At 65.1% G+C, this 15,821-nt stretch overlaps 1 protein-coding gene across 1 annotated transcript in view; it reads left to right on the forward strand.

Annotated features, from left to right (window-relative positions):
* The window catches only part of KCP (kielin cysteine rich BMP regulator), a 54,046-nt gene that overhangs the window by 17,330 nt on the left and 20,895 nt on the right, over positions 1-15,821 (forward strand). Inside the window, 12 exon segments of the mRNA XM_073328950.2 lie at positions 8,067-8,149; positions 8,824-8,917; positions 9,988-10,070; positions 10,808-10,901; positions 11,345-11,424; positions 12,327-12,412; positions 12,657-12,747; positions 13,187-13,286; positions 13,889-13,974; positions 14,277-14,309; positions 14,311-14,371; positions 14,842-14,994. Of these exon segments, the coding sequence (XP_073185051.2) occupies positions 8,067-8,149; positions 8,824-8,917; positions 9,988-10,070; positions 10,808-10,901; positions 11,345-11,424; positions 12,327-12,412; positions 12,657-12,747; positions 13,187-13,286; positions 13,889-13,974; positions 14,277-14,309; positions 14,311-14,371; positions 14,842-14,994 (1,044 nt within the window).

The raw sequence follows: 15,821 nt of genomic DNA on the forward strand, positions 1-15,821 counted from the left end.
CCCCTGGCTCCCTGCAGCCCAGGGAAAGGAGGGTGTCACGGAGTGTGGGGGAGTCCAGGCCCTGCACCCCTCTTCCTGGGATCCACTGAGACTCTCAGCCAGCCAGTAAAACAGAAGGTTTATTGGACAACAGGAACACAGTCCAAAACAGAGCTTGTGGGTACAACCAGGACCCCTCAATCACGTCCTTCTGGGGGAGCAGGGAGCTTAGACCCCAGCCCTGGGGTTCCCTGTGTTCCTCCACCCAGCCCCAAACTGAAACTAAACCCACCCAGCAGGTTCCCTCCTGCAGCCCCTGTTCACATTCCTGGGCAGAGGTGTCACCTCCCCCTCCCCCTCCTGGCTCAGGTGACAGGCTCTCAGGTCTCCCATCCCCAGGGCACATTCCCAGGTCAACACTCCCCCCTCCCTGCTGAGTCACATCGTCACATCTCTCCCCCCTTCGAGACTGAACTGAGCGGGGTCACGCTGACCAGTGACCTGGGGAAGTTCGGGGCCCCCTCTCCGGGACAGCGCATCCGCTATCAGGTTGGCACTTCCCTTCACGTGGACCACGTCCATGTCGTAATCCTGCAGGAGCAGGCTCCATCTCAGGAGCTTGGCGTTGGCTCCTTTCATCTGGTGCAGCCAGGTCAGGGGAGAGTGGTCGGTGTAGACGGTGAAGTGCCGCCCGAAGAGATAGGGCTCTAGTTTCTTGAGGGCCCACACCATGGCCAGGCACTCCTTCTCGATGGCCGCGTAGTGTTGCTCCCGGGGTAACAACTTCTTGCTCAGGTACACGATGGGGTGTCTCTCCCCCTTTTCATCCTCCTGCATTAACACCGCCCCCAGTCCCGTGTCTGAGGCGTCGGTGAACACCACAAAGGGCTTGTCAAAGTCTGGGTTTGCCAGAACTGGGCCACTGACCAGAGCCTTCTTCAGCGCCCGGAAAGCCACCTGGCACTGCTCGGTCCAGACCACCTTGTCTGGCTTCCCCTTCTTGCATAGCTCCGTGATGGGGGTGGCGATGGCGCTAAAGTGGGGCACAAATCTTCGGTAGTATCCTGCCATCCCAATAAAGGCTTGGACCTGCTTTTTGGTGTGGGGAGCGGGCCAGTCTCTGATCACCTCCACCTTGGCTGGTTCCGGCTTTAGGCGGCCGCTCCCCACCCGATGGCCCAGGTAAGATACTTCCGCCATCCCCACCTTGCACTTCTCCGCTTTTACAGTCAGCCCAGCCCCCTGGAGTCGGTCCAGCACTTGTCTAACCTGGGACACGTGGTCCTCCCAGGTCTGGCTAAAGACACAGATGTCATCAATATACGCCACGGCAAAACTCTCCATCCCCCTCAGGAGCTGGTCCACTAGGCGCTGGAAGGTGGCCGGCGCTCCCTTGAGGCCGAAAGGCAGGGTCAGGAACTCATAGAGCCCCAGAGGGGTGATAAAGGCCGATTTCAGTCGGGCATCTGCATCCAGCGGCACTTGCCAGTAGCCCTTTGTAAGGTCCATGGTGGTAAGGTACCGAGCTCCTCCCAGCTTGTCTAGGAGCTCGTCTGGCCTGGGCATGGGGTAGGCATCCGATACAGTGATGGCATTGAGCTTCCGATAGTCCACACAGAACCAGACAGACCCATCCTTTTTGGGGACCAGCACCACCGGCGAGGCCCAAGGGCTGGCAGATGGCTGGATCACCCCCAAAGCCAGCATGTCCCAGACCTCTCTTTCCAGGTCCTGAGCAGTTTTCCCTGTGACTCGGAAGGGGGAGCATCTTATCGGCGGGTGCGACCCTGTCTGCACCCGGTGGACAGTCAGATTAGTGCGTCCAGGCTGGTTGGAAAACAGCTGTCGGTACGGATGCAGCACCTCCCTGACCTCAGCTTGCTGGGCAGGGGTTAGCTGATCCGAGAGGGGAATTGTTTCCAGGGGGAAACCAGCTCTGGTCCCAGGGAATAGATCTACTAAAGGGTCATCTCCCTGCTCTTCCCACTGTCCACACACGGCCAACACCACGTTCCCCCTGGCATAATATGGCTTCATCATATTCACATGGTACACCCGGCGGTGGTGCGCCCGGTTTGACAGCTCCACCACATAGTTTACCTCATTGAGCTGCTTGACGACCTTGAAAGGGCCCTCCCAGGCGGCCTGTAGTTTGTTCTTTCTCACTGGGATGAGAACCATCACCTGATCCCCGGTGGCGTAGGCACGGGCCCGTGCCGTGCGGTCATACCAGACCTTCTGCTTCCTCTGGGCTCTGGCCAGATTCTCCCTGGCCAGGCCCATGAGTTCCGCCAGTCTCTCTCGGAAGATCAGGACATACTCCACCACTGTCTCTCCATCGGGAGTGGCCTTCCCCTCCCACTCGTCTCTCATCAGGTCCAGGGGGCCCCTCACCCTCCTGCCATATAACAGTTCGAAAGGCGAAAATCCGGTCGACTCCTGGGGCACCTCCCTGTACGCGAACAGCAGGTGAGGTAAGTACTTGTCCCAATCCTGTGGGTGCTGGTTCATAAAGGTTTTCAGCATCATCTTTAGCGTCCCGTTAAACCTCTCCACCAGCCCGTTGGACTGGGGGTGATAAGCTGAGGCCCAGTCGTGCCGGACCCCACATTTCTCCCACAAGCACCGGAGCAGGGCCGACATGAAGTTGGAGCCTTGGTCTGTCAAGACTTCCTTGGGGAACCCCACTCGGCTGAAAATGGTCAGGAGCGCATCGGCCACGGTGTCGGCTTCAATGGAAGCTAAGGGCACTGCCTCGGGGTAGCGGGTGGCAAAATCTACCACCACCAGAATGTATTTCTTCCCCGACCGGGTTGTCCTGCTGAGAGGCCCCACGATGTCCATGGCCACCTTCTGGAAAGGCTCCTCTATGATGGGCAAAGGTCTCAAAGCCGCTTTCCCCTTGTCCCGGGCCTTCCCCACCCTCTGACAGGGGTCGCAGGATCAGCAATACTGCCGGACCGTGGTAAAGACCCCGGGCCAGTAAAAGTTCTGTAGCAACCTCTGCCGGGTGCGCCGGATTCCCTGGTGCCCTGCGAGGGGGATGTCATGGGCCAGGTACAGGAGCCTGCGGCGATACTTCTGGGGGACCACCAGCTGCCTCCTGATCCCACAGGACTCTACTTCCCTTGTGGGAGCCCATTCTCGGTACAGGAACCCCTTCTCCCACAGGAACCTCTCCTGGCAGCCTCTCCTCATGGTCCGTACCACACTGAGGTCGGCCAGGTCCCTGAGCTTCCGCAAGGAGGGATCTTTCCTCAACTCGGCCTGGAACTCAGCGGCTGGGGAAGGGACGGGGCCCGGTTCCCTCTCGCTGGCCAGGTCTGAGGCCTCCGCCTCTCTGAGCCGTGCCCCTCGGCCCTCCCTCCCCACCAGGGTAGGGTCCTGCGCCTCCGGTGTGATACCCTCCCCGAGGTCAGGGCGCAGTGCCCCTCGCCGGCTCTGGCTACGCGTCACAACCAGGGCGGCCTGGGGCTTGCTTGGCCAGTCCTCTAGGTCTCCCCCCATCAAAACTTCAGTGGGCAAATGGTGGTGTACCCCCACATCCTTGGGGCCCTCCTTGGCCCCCCATTTCAGGTGTACCCTTGCCACGGGCACCTTAAATGGGGTCCCGCCCACCCCTGTCAGGGTCAGATAGGTGTTGGGCACCACCCGATCTGGGGCCACCACCTCGGGCCGGGCCAGCGTCACCTCCGCGCCCGTATCCCAGTATCCATTGACCTTCCTTCTTTACTATACGAAAGAATAGTAAATATGGCAGGCGACCAGCTTGGCTTAATGGTGAAATCCTAGCGGATCTTAAACATAAAAAAGAAGCTTACAAGAAGTGGAAGGTTGGACATATGACCAGGGAAGAGTATAAAAATATTGCTCGGGCATGTAGGAATGTTATCAGGAGGGCCAAATCGCACCTGGAGCTGCAGCTAGCCAGAGATGTCAAGAGTAACAAGAAGGGTTTCTTCAGGTATGTTGGCAACAAGAAGAAAGCCAAGGAAAGTGTGGGCCCCTTACTGAATGAGGGAGGCAACCTAGTGACAGAGGATGTGGAAAAAGCTAATGTACTCAATGCTTTTTTTGCCTCTGTTTTCACTAACAAGGTCAGCTCCCAGACTGCTGCGCTGGGCATCACAAAATGGGGAAGAGATGGCCAGCCCTCTGTGGAGATAGAGGCGGTTAGGGACTATTTAGAACAGCTGGACGTGCACAAGTCCATGGGGCCGGACGAGTTGCATCCGAGAGTGCTGAAGGAATTGGCGGCTGTGATTGCAGAGCCACTGGCCATTATCTTTGAAAACTCGTGGCGAACCGGGGAAGTCCCGGATGACTGGAAAAAGGCTAATGTAGTGCCAATCTTTAAAAAAGGGAAGAAGGAAGATCCTGGGAAGTACAGGCCAGTCAGCCTCACCTCAGTCCCTGGAAAAATCATGGAGCAGGTCCTCAAAGAATCAATCCTGAAGCACTTGCATGAGAGGAAAGTGATCAGGAACAGCCAGCATGGATTCACCAAGGGAAGGTCATGCCTGACTAATCTAATCGCCTTTTATGATGAGATTACTGGTTCTGTGGATGAAGGGAAAGCAGTGGATGTATTGTATCTTGACTTTAGCAAAGCTTTTGACACGGTCTCCCATAGTATTCTTGTCAGCAAGTTAAGGAAGTATGGGCTGGATGAATGCACTATAAGGTGGGTAGAAAGCTGGCTAAATTGTCGGGCTCAACGGGTAGTGATCAATGGCTCCATGTCTAGTTGGCAGCCGGTATCAAGTGGAGTGCCCCAAGGGTCGGTCCTGGGGCCGGTTTTATTCAATATCTTCATAAATGATCTGGAGGATGGTGTGGATTGCACTCTCAGCAAATTTGCGGATGATACTAAACTGGGAGGAGTGGTAGATACGCTTGGAGGGCAGGGATAGGATACAGAAGGACCTAGACCAATTGGAAGATTGGGCCAAAAGGAATCTGATGAGGTTCAATAAGGATAAGTGCAGGGTCCTGCACTTAGGATGGAAGAATCCCATGCACCGCTACAGACTAGGGACCGAATGGCTAGGCAGCAGTTCTGCAGAAAAGGACCTAGGGGTGACAGTGGACGAGAAGCTGAATATGAGTCAGCAGTGTGCCCTTGTTGCCAAGAAGGCCAATGGCATTTTGGGATGTATAAGTAGGGGCATAGCGAGCAGATCGAGGGACGTGATCGTTCCCCTCTATTCGACATTGGTGAGGCCTCATCTGGAGTACTGTGTCCAGTTTTGGGCCCCACACTACAAGAAGGATGTGGATAAATTGGAGAGAGTCCAGCGAAGGGCAACAAAAATGATTAGGGGACTGGAACACATGAGTTATGAGGAGAGGCTGAGGGAGCTGGGATTGTTTAGCCTGCAGAAGAGAAGAATGAGGGGGGATTTGATAGCTGCTTTCAACTACCTGAAAGGGGGTTCCAAAGAGGATGGCTCTAGACTGTTCTCAATGGTAGCAGATGACAGAACGAGGAGTAATGGTCTCAAGTTGCAGTGGGGGAGGTTTAGATTGGATATTAGGAAAAACTTTTTCACTAAGAGGGTGGTGAAACACTGGAATGCGTTACCTAGGGAGGTGGTAGAATCTCCTTCCTTAGAGGTTTTTAAGGTCAGGCTTGACAAAGCCCTGGCTGGGATGATTTAACTGGGAATTGGTCCTGCTTTGAGCAGGGGGTTGGACTAGATGACCTTCTGGGGTCCCTTCCAACCCTGATATTCTATGATTCTATGATTCCTCCCATCCACCTCCAGGGGAACAAGGCACTCTCTCCGGAGGGACAGCCCCGCGCCCACCCTGTAAACTGAGCACCCTGAGTCCAGAGCCTCCAGCCCTCTGGTGGAGCTAGCCTGGGGTACTCTTCCCTCCGGGGCAGGTGGTAAACTGGCAGCCCCCCTTTCCTGGGTCATCTGCCCCTCGTCCAGCTGGGTCCCTACCCAGTTAACCCTGGGTAGGTTGGGTCTGCTCAGTTTGTCCCTGAGCCCGGGGCACTGGGACCGTACGTGGCCTCTCTGGCCACAGTGATAGCAGCTCAGGTCACGTTGGTCCCCTCGAGCGGGTCGGAGGGGCCCGACGCCAGGCATTCCCCTTCGGAGGGGGTTCTCCCTATTTCCCCGCTGGGAGGCCCCCTGGTGACTCTCGGGCCTGTTCTTTTGGGACTCCTCCCGGCTACCCCCTGACCGACTGTTCACAAACTCGTCGGCCAGCTGCCCTGCGTGCTGGGGGTTCTCGAGCTTTTTGTCCACCAGCCACAGCCTCAGGTCGGACGGGCACTGATCATACAGTTGCTCCAGTACGATTAGGTCAAGCAGGTCCTCTTTAGCTCGGGCCCCAGCTGTCCACTTGCGGGCATACCCCTGCATCCGGTTGACCAGTTGTAGGTAGGTGACCTCAGGCATTTTACGCTGACTCCGGAACCTTCTCCGGTACATCTCGGGGGTCAGCCCAAACTCACGGAGCAGGGCCTGTTTGAACAGTTCATAGTCCCCTGCCTCCGCCCCTGTCATTCGGCTGTACACCTCCACGGCTTTGGGGTCCAGTAAGGGGGTGAGGAACTGGAGCCTGTCTGCAGGGTCAACCCTGTGCAGCTCACAGGCGTTCTCAAAGGCCGTCAGGAAGCTATCTATGTCCTCCCCCTCCTTCCGCTGGGCCAGGAAGCACTTATCAAAGTTCCTTGCAGTCTTGGGTCCCCCCTCACTCACCGCAGCCGCAGCCGGGGCCCCACTGCTCTTCAGCCTGGCCAGCTCCAGTTCATGCTGCCTTTGTTTCTCCTTCTCCTGACGCTCCCTCTCCTTCTCCTGACGCTCCCTCTCCCTCTCCTCCTGCTCATGTTGACGTTGTTTCTCCTTCTCCTCCTGCTCATGTTGACGTTGTTTCTCCTCATGTTGACGTTGTTTTTCATGATCCTCCAGCTCCCTCATTTTCATCTCCCTCTCCCATTCCAGCCGCCTCCGCTCCAGGGATGGGGAGCTCCGCCGGGAGGATCCCCTGCTGGGTGCCGGGGTCAGGGTGCCCTCGGTATTCGCTGGGCTTCCCCCAACCCCTCCCCCAGACATAGGTAGGAAGGGTCTCGGGATGTCCTCAGCAGCAGTCTGACCCCTCCCAGCCCGGTCAGGCCCCAGGGCCCACGCTGTGTCCGCCGGGCGGCTTCCCTCAGGGACAGGGATCGGGTCATCCAAGCGATCCCTCTCCTCCAGCTGGGCAATCAGCTGTTCCTTGGTGGACCTCCCGATGCGCAGCCCTCTCTGCCTGCACAGCTCCACCAGGTCGCTCTTCAGGCGTTTAGCGTACATCTCCCTGCTGGCCCCTCGCAGGCCGGGCAGCTTCCCACGGTTTCCAGGAAAAGCCCCTCGTGTGCCAGTCCTTCTCGAGGTCACCACCTCTTTGCCAGGGTCGAGCTGCAGATTCCTCCGCCCCTGGGACCGCTCGCTGCAATCCCCCGGGGGACCCTGTTACTGCAAAAGTCTTTCTCTCTGGTCACACATTCCCAGGGGTTAACCGCCCCCCGAAACCGTCTCTCTCTGAATCTTCAGCACGCCTGGTCCCCGTCAATTCCCCTTCGTTTTACTGCTCCCCAGTCACTTACTGCAGGAAGCGCCGTTCACGGGGTGCAGTAGATCCCACCGCTGCCACCAGTTGTCACGGAGTGTGGGGGAGTCCAGGCCCTGCACCCCTCTTCCTGGGATCCACTGAGACTCTCAGCCAGCCAGTAAAACAGAAGGTTTATTGGACAACAGGAACACAGTCCAAAACAGAGCTTGTGGGTACAACCAGGACCCCTCAATCACGTCCTTCTGGGGGAGGAGGGAGCTTAGACCCCAGCCCTGGGGTTCCCTGTGTTCCTCCACCCAGCCCCAAACTGAAACTAAACCCACCAGCAGGTTCCCTGCTGCAGCCCCTGTTCACATTCCCGGGCAGAGGTGTCACCTCCCCGTCCCCCTCCTGGCTCAGGTGACAGGCTCTCAGGTCTCCCATCCCCAGGGCACATTCCCAGGTCAACACTCCCCCCTCCCTGCTGAGTCACATCCTCACAGAGGGGTGTCCGTGTGACCCGACCGCTCTCCTGTGCCCAGGCTGTGAGTACGACGGGCAAAGGCACCAGGACGGAGACGTGTTCCTGGCCACATCCAACCCCTGCATGAACTGCTCTTGCCTGGTGAGACCCTGCACTCCAGGGGCAGGGGTTTGTCCAGGGCCCGCACAGGGCAAACCGGGGGGGGGGCCAGGGCGGGGGTCACAAGGGCTGTGGGTCAGTTCTGAGGGGCACCAGCAGAGCTGGGCGAGGGGAGCCTGGGGCAGGGCTAACGGGGCTGCGGGTTGGGAGTGAGAGGCACTGGCGGAGCTGGGGTCCCCAGGATTTGGGCTCCCCCAGCTCCAGAACAGCCCCTTGGAGGGGCCCCTCTGTGGGCCAGACCCCCAGGGGGTCCCACTCTCCTGTCAGGGCGGCCATGTGGCCTTGCCACCCCGTATCCTGATCCTCTGGGGCTGCAGCGCCAGGCACCGTCCAGGCCACAGCGACCCCCAGGGTCGGGCTCTGCGTCTCTGGCATCCTTAGCCCCCAAGAGAGTCCCCCTCCCCCGTCCAGGTCCCTGGGGTGCCGGGTTTGTAGGGCCAGGATCCCCCCAGGGGACGGGATCCCCCCAGGGGATGGGATGGGGTCGGGATCCCCCCCCAGGGGACGGGATCGGGACAGGACCCCCCAGGGGATGGATTGGGGCGGGAACCCCTGGGAACCCCCAAGGGCTGGGACCCCCCCAGGGGACGGGATGGGGACGGGACCCCCCAGGGGACGGGGTGGGGTCGGACACCGGCTGCGTCTCTCCTGCCCAGGATGGGAACGTCCAGTGCCTCCGACTCGTCTGCCCGCAGCTCCACTGCGCCACCCAGGAGGAGCTGCCCGGGGCCTGCTGCCCCCACTGCCAGGGTGAGCCTGGGGGGGCACTGCTGGGTGAGTGGAGGGAGGGGAGGCAGGGGACAATGTGGGGGAAAGGGGGTGCTGGGGGGGCAGGATCAGGCCCTTTTAACAGGAGACAAGAACCTTCCACTGCAGGAGACGTCCCAGCCCTGCCGGTGCCCCTCACTCCCGACCTGCAGCCCCCTGCTATCCCCATCCTGGGCTCCCCCAGCCCCCCGCAGCCCTGCCGGTGCCCCTCACTCCCGACCCGCAGCCCCCTGGTATCCCCATCCTGGGCTCACCCCCCCCCCCGCCACCCACACTCCTGACCCGCAGCCCCCTGGTATCCCCATCCTGGGCTCACCCCCCCCCCGCCCCGCAGCCCTGCCGGTGCCCCTCACTCCTGACCCGCAGCTCCCTGGTATCCCCATCCTGGGCTCACCCCCCCCCGCCCCGCAGCCCTGCCGGTGCCCCTCACTCCTGACCCACAGCCCCCTGCTATCCCCATCCTGGGCTCCGCCCCCGCAGCTCTGCTGGTGCCCCTCACTCCCGACCTGCAGCCCCCTGCTATCCCCATCCTGGGCTCCCCCAGCCCCCCGCAGCTCTGCTGGTGCCCCTCACTCCCGACCTGCAGCCCCCTGCTATCCCCATCCTGGGCTCCCCCAGCCCCCCGCAGCTCTGCTGGTGCCCCTCACTCCCGACCTGCAGCCCCCTGCTATCCCCATCCTGGGCTCCCCCAGCCCCCCGCAGCCCTGCTGGTGCCCCTCACTCCCGACCTGCAGCCCCCTGCTATCCCCATCCTGGGCTCCCCCCACACCCCCCGCAGCCCTGCCGGTGCCCCTCACTCCCGACCTGCAGCCCCCTGCTATCCCCATCCTGGGCTCCCCCAGCCCCCCGCAGCTCTGCTGGTGCCCCTCACTCCCGACCTGCAGCCCCCTGCTATCCCCATCCTGGGCTCCCCCCACACCCCCCGCAGCCCTGCCGGTGCCCCTCACTCCCGACCTGCAGCCCCGCTCTCCCTGCCCCTACTAGCCGTGGCCTGGGCTCAGTGATAGCCGGGGGGCCAGGGGCCCGATTGATGCCGGTTCTCTCCCACCCAGGCTGTGTGGACGGAGCCGCCCAGCGGGCGCACGGTGAGGAGTGGGTGCCGCGCGCAGACCCCTGCCAGAGCTGCCGCTGCTTGGTAAGGCCACGCCCCCCCCCGTGTCGCTGGGCAGGGCCTGGGGGCCCCCATCCCCTCTGGCCCCAGGCCTGAGGGCACCCCCTGCCGGTGCTCCCCGCTGCCCAGGGCAGAGCTCTATTCCCAGGCTCCGCCCCGCCCGTTATTTGGCTGGACCCTTTCCAGGGGGGCCCTGGGTCTGTCTGGGGGTCTGGGTGGGGTGGGAACGCCCTGGGATGGGAGCTGCTGGCCTGTGAGTGGCCCCCGGAGGCCCTGACATCTCTGGCTTCAAGACTAAGCTCGTTAAGTTTGTGGAGGGGATGGTACGATGGGCAAGTCACTGATCTTCGACTACTAGCGTAGACGTGCCCAATGGCCTGTGGTGGGGTGCCAGATGGGGTGGGATCTGGGTTACGACGGCGAATCCTTTCCTGGGGGTCTGGCTGGGGAGTCTTGCCCACGTGCTCAGGGATCAGCTGATGGCCATATTTGGGGTCGGGAAGGCATTTTCCTCCAGGGCAGACGGGCAGCGGCCCTGGGGGTTTTCGCCTTCCCCTGCAGCGTGGGGCGCGGGATTCTCTGCACCCCGAAGTCTTGAAACCCCGAGTTGAGGACTGGGACAGCTCAGACGTGGGTCCGGGGTCTGTGACAGGAGGGGGCGGGTGAGGTTCCATGGCCTGCGATGTGCAGGACGTCGGACGAGACGATCCTAATGGTCCCTTAAAATCTGTGAGTCTATGCCCCCCCCGCCCCCCCCACAGGAGGGCCGCGCCGTGTGCAGGAAGAGGCAATGTGCCAGGCTGTGCCGCCACCCTGCCAGCCCCCGGCCGGGCACCTGCTGCCCCGTCTGCGACGGTGAGTGAGGGGCTTCTCGCGGGGGGTGGGGGCTGTGCTCCCTGGGGTCGGGGGGGGCGGGGCGGGGTCGATGGGGAAGTGGGTCTGGGCCCCCCTCGTTGCTGGATGGCTGGTCTTATTGGGCCCAGGCCAGGTAATGCCAGGGTCAGTGCCCCCCTCCCAACCCTGGGGCGCGGGCTCCGTGGTCCCTGCATGGGGCCTGCCAGTGAGGGGCCCAGCTGGTGCCAGGCGGGACGGGGGGTGAGGTGGGCACTGGGCTGAGGCCCAGAAAACTTATTGCATGCTCTGGCTGTGGGGCCGGCCCAGTGCCGTCGGGAGGAGGCCCCCTGGGTTCCCGTCCCACCCTGCCAGGGGGCTGGTGCTGGGCTGGGGGCTGCGGCTGTGTCCGGGGATGGGGAACTGGGGGGGGCGCCCTCAGGTTGCATTGCCCTCTCTCCCTGCAGGCTGCTCGTTGGATGGCCAGGAGTTTGCCAGCGGGGAGCCGGTGCCCAGCGGGGAGCCCTGCACCCAGTGTGCCTGCACGGTGCGTGCTCCAGATGGGGGCAGCCTGGCACTGCCCGTCTGCACACCAGAGGAGCTGGGGCCTGCCTCCCCCGGGCACCCCTGGGGAGGGGCTGGCCGGTGTCCCGGCGTCCCCGGGGCGATGCTCTGGGGCTGCTCCCTACGACCCAGCCAGGACTCTGGGGAAGCCTCCTCTGGGGAGCAGCCTGTCTGCAGGGCAAGAAGTTTCCCCAGCTTCCCCCTTCCTGGGCCTGACCCCGGGGCATTCAGTCTCCTCTGCCCCACTGTGCGCTTCCCGCAGCGAGTCCGGGCCCCGGGGGCAGCCAGAGGGCCCTGCCCCCCAACCCCGCAGTCAGCCGGGTTATTAGTCGACGGGAACACGGCGCAGGGCAAAGCCAGGGCTCTGGTCCTCCCCTTGCGCCCCAAGCCAGCCGAGACTCACTCGCTTCCAGCCCCCCGGCCCCTGCCCTGCCCGTTGCTCCTCCTCCGGCCTTTGTCTCGCTTCCCGGGCCAAGCCCCCTCCTGGGTCTCCAGTTAGGAAGAGGCGGCCAGAGCATCCCTGCAGGCAGCTGAAGCAACCCCCGCAAAGGTCCACACACCCTTATTCCCACCACCTAGACATTGGTGCGACACACGGGGAAACTGAGGCACGCCCAGCGTTCATGCAAAACAGTAAGACTCACATACAACATAACAAGAGAAAATCCCCACTTTGTACATCGGGGGCCCCAGAGGGCTGGGGGCCCCTGCTGCTCCGTTGGGTGGGGGGCTGGGCCGGGGCTGGCAGGGGCTCCTGGGTGGCAGGGCTGGGAGGGTCTCAAGGCAGCATGTGGGGCTGGGCCCTGGGGCTCCCCAGACCAGGGCGGGTGGGGGGGGCAGGCTGGGGCAGCGACTGCTAAAGTGGGGGGCACATGTGTCGTGCAGAGAGGGAATGTGTTGTGCAAACCCACCGCCTGCCCGCCTGCCCCCTGCCCGGAGCCCGTCCTGAGACCCGGCGAGTGCTGCCCGCGGTGAGTGGGGCTGGGGGGGGGCGCTGCCCGCGGTGACTGGGGCGGGGGGCTGGTAAGGGGGAACACTGCTTGGAGCGAATGGGGGGCCGGGGCAGGTAGCCAGGGGGAGGAGAGGGCTCGGGGGAGTTCAGGGGGCCTGTTTGCAGCGGGGGGGCTGGGGGGCGCCCGTGGCGTCGCTGCCCTACGGTCGCGATGCCAGGGGCCGGGTGCCCTGGCTGCACCCCCACCGCCCGCCTCGCCCTAGGTGCCAGGACTGCCTCTACGATGCCCAGCCCTTCCCGGACGGCGCCACCTTCACCCCCCCACAGCAGCCCTGCTTGAGCTGCCGCTGCCAGGTGAGCCGGGCACAGGGGCAGGTGCCTGTGGGGGTTAGCGCCCCCGGGAGCCCTCTCCATGGGCCATGCAGATGGCACAGCCCCTGCCCAAGGGATGCCAGTGCCCCGGGTGGGCCGCTGGCCTGGCAGCCTCACCACGGGCAGCCCCTGCTCTTGCCCCGCTCTCCCCATGCTGCAGAGCAGCGGAGACCTGGCAGTGCCAGGCCTGCCCTGGCCAGGGCCGGCAGCAGGCGGGGCAGCAAGCACGGGCTGCGGGGGGGGGCGGGGCACGGGCTGCGGGGCAGCAAGCACGGGCTGCGGGGGGGCCGGGGCACGGGCTGCGGGGGGGGGCCGGGCGGCTGGGCATGGGGCTGTGCCATGCTGGCGGAGGCTCTGTGCCAGCGGGCGGGAGCGGGGGCCCCTCGCCGATGCCCGGCTATGCTCTGGCTCGTGCCCACAGGCCGGGGAGGTGTCGTGTGAGCGCCTGGAGAAGAGCTGCCCACCCGTGCCCTGCAGCCACCCTGGCACCACCCAGGGCCAGTGCTGCCCAGCCTGCCATGGTGAGTAGCTGGCGGGGCGAGGGGAGGGCTGGGGGGAGGGACCAGCAAGGGGCCTCCGGAGCTGCTGGCCCCACGGAGAGCCCCTAGCCCTGGCAGCAGGGCATGGGGGCGGGAGGGTGCCCCCAGGGCCTCCAGCAGAGCCAGCTCCTCCCCTGCATCCCCTGGCACAGGGCCTGGCGCCACGGGGCACAAGAACCCCCCAGGTTACGGGCTGGGCCGGCCTCCAGCGTTGCCCAAGCAGGTCTGGGCGTCCCTCCTGCTGGGTTCTGGGCAGGGCTGGTGCTTCCCTGTGCCCGTCCCGCTTGGCTGCGCTGGGAGGGGGGCCCACGGGGCCCGACCCATCCAGACCCCTGCCAGACCCCCCCGGGCCACTGGGCGGTCAGAGCCAGGACTCTGAGCAGGTGGGGGGAGTTTGAGGAGCTGGGGTCTCTGAAAGGGGGGGTCTCCGGGGTCTCTGAGCAGGGTGGGGGGCGGTAGAGGCTCTCTGGGGGCGCTGGGGTCTCTGAGCCGGCCTGGGGGGTTTCCGGGGGTTCAGCTGGCGGCTGGGGCTGGCAGGCTGCCCCCCCGTGCGGGGTTGTTCACCCCTCTCTCTCCGCGGGCAGCGTGTGAGTACGAGGGGCGCCCCTACCGCCACGGAGAGACCTTCACGCCCCCGGGCCGCGGGCCCTGCATGCAGTGCGTCTGTGCGGTGAGTGACCCGGGGGACTCCTGGGACGGTCACAGGTGGTTTCGGGGGGCCGGGGGGGCTCACCGCCACGTAACCAGCCCCTTCCTGTGCCCAGGGGTGCCTAGCCATACGGGCACAGGGAGAAGGGGACGTGGGTCCCTGGCACCGAGCTAGGGCAGAGCAACGGAGGCCTGGGGGGTTGCTGGGCGGGGGGCACTGGGGCGGGGCAGCCCCGCCGAGGGGTGCCAGGGCTGGGCTGTGCGGGGACACCGGCGTGCCCGGGTCTGTGCCCGCTCATCACTGACACCGGCTCTCTCCCGCAGGCTGGGCACGTGCAGTGCCAGGAAGAGAGGTGCCCCCCCCCTGTCCTGCGCCCAGCCCGTCCGGGACCCCCAGCGCTGCTGCCCCCTCTGCAAAGGTTGAGTAACGCCCGGTTCTGGGCCAGCCCCGGCCCGACGGCGCCCGCGTGCGGCACCGATGCCCTCTGTGCGGGCCGGGGACGTCGCCGGGGCAGGGCGCTGGGTGCTGCTGGCCCGTGGGCATTGACTGGGCTCGCCAGCCCTGGGGCAGCCCCCGGCTGGGTGGGGAAGGCTGCTCGCTCCCTGAGAACAGACCCGCCCCACACCTGAGAGCAGGGCCCGGAGCTGGGGGGCTGGGAGGGCAGGGCCCCGGGCGGGGGAGCTGGGGGCTGGGAGGGCAGGGCCCGGGGGGGGAGCTGGGGGGCTGGGAGGGCAGGGCCCCGGGCGGGGGAGCTGGGGAGCTGGGAGGGCAGGGCCCGGGGCGGGAGCTGGGGGGGCTGGGAGGGCCCAGGGGAAGGAGGGGTGAGCGGTCTGGGGGTCCCCAGGGGCTGTGGCAGGGAGGTCCCCCCTCACGGCCTGCATCCCCCAGTGTGTGTGCTGGCCGAGGAGGAGTTCGAGGAGGGGGCGCAGTGGAAGCCGGACGGGGACCCCTGCACGACCTGCACCTGCCTCGCCGGAGAGCCCGTCTGCGGGGCCCTGCCGTGCCCGCCCCTCGCCTGCCAGCACCCCGCCCGGCTGAGCGGTGAGTGCCCCCCCCCGACCCACCCCCACACACTGCCCCCTGCTCCCGCCCCTCGCCTGCCAGCACCCCGCCTGGCCGAGCGGTGAGTGCCCCTCCCCCCCTGACCCCCCCCCACACACTGCCCCCTGCTCCCGCCCCTCGCCTGCCAGACCCCGCCCGGCCGAGCGGTGAATGCCCCTCCCCCCCCTGACCCCCCCCCCCACACTGCCCCCTGCTCCCACCCCTCGCCTGCCAGCACCCCGCCCGGCCGAGCAGTGAGTGCCCCTCCCCCCCGACCCCCCCCCCACACTGCCCCCTGCTCCCGCCCCTCGCCTGCCAGCACCCCATCCGGCTGAGCGGTCAGTGCCCCTCCCCCCCGACTCCCCCCCACACAGTGCCCCCTGCTCCCGCCCCTCGCCTGCCAGCACCCCGCCCGGCCGAGCGGTGAGTGCCCCTCCCCCCCGACCCCCCCCCACACTGCCCCCTGCTCCCGCCCCTCGCCTGCCAGCACCCCATCCGGCTGAGCGGTCAGTGCCCCTCCCCCCCGACTCCCCCCCACACAGTGCCCCCTGCTCCCGCCCCTCGCCTGCCAGCACCCCGCCCGGCTGAGCGGTGAGTGCCCTCCCCCGACCCCCCCCACACTGCCCCCTGCTCCCGCCCCTCGCCTGCCAGCACCCCACCCGGCTGAGCGGTGAGTGCCCCTCCCCCCCCGGCCCCCCCCCCACACTGCCCCCTGCTCCCCGCCCCTCGCCTGCCAGCACCCCGCCCGGCCGAACGGTGAGTGCCCCTCCCCCCCCGACCCCCCCCCCACACACTGCCCCCTGCTCCCGCCCCTCGCCTGCCAGCAC

Source organism: Lepidochelys kempii, chromosome 1 (genome assembly GCF_965140285.1).
Source record: "Lepidochelys kempii isolate rLepKem1 chromosome 1, rLepKem1.hap1, whole genome shotgun sequence".
NCBI classification, from domain to species: domain Eukaryota; kingdom Metazoa; phylum Chordata; order Testudines; family Cheloniidae; genus Lepidochelys; species Lepidochelys kempii.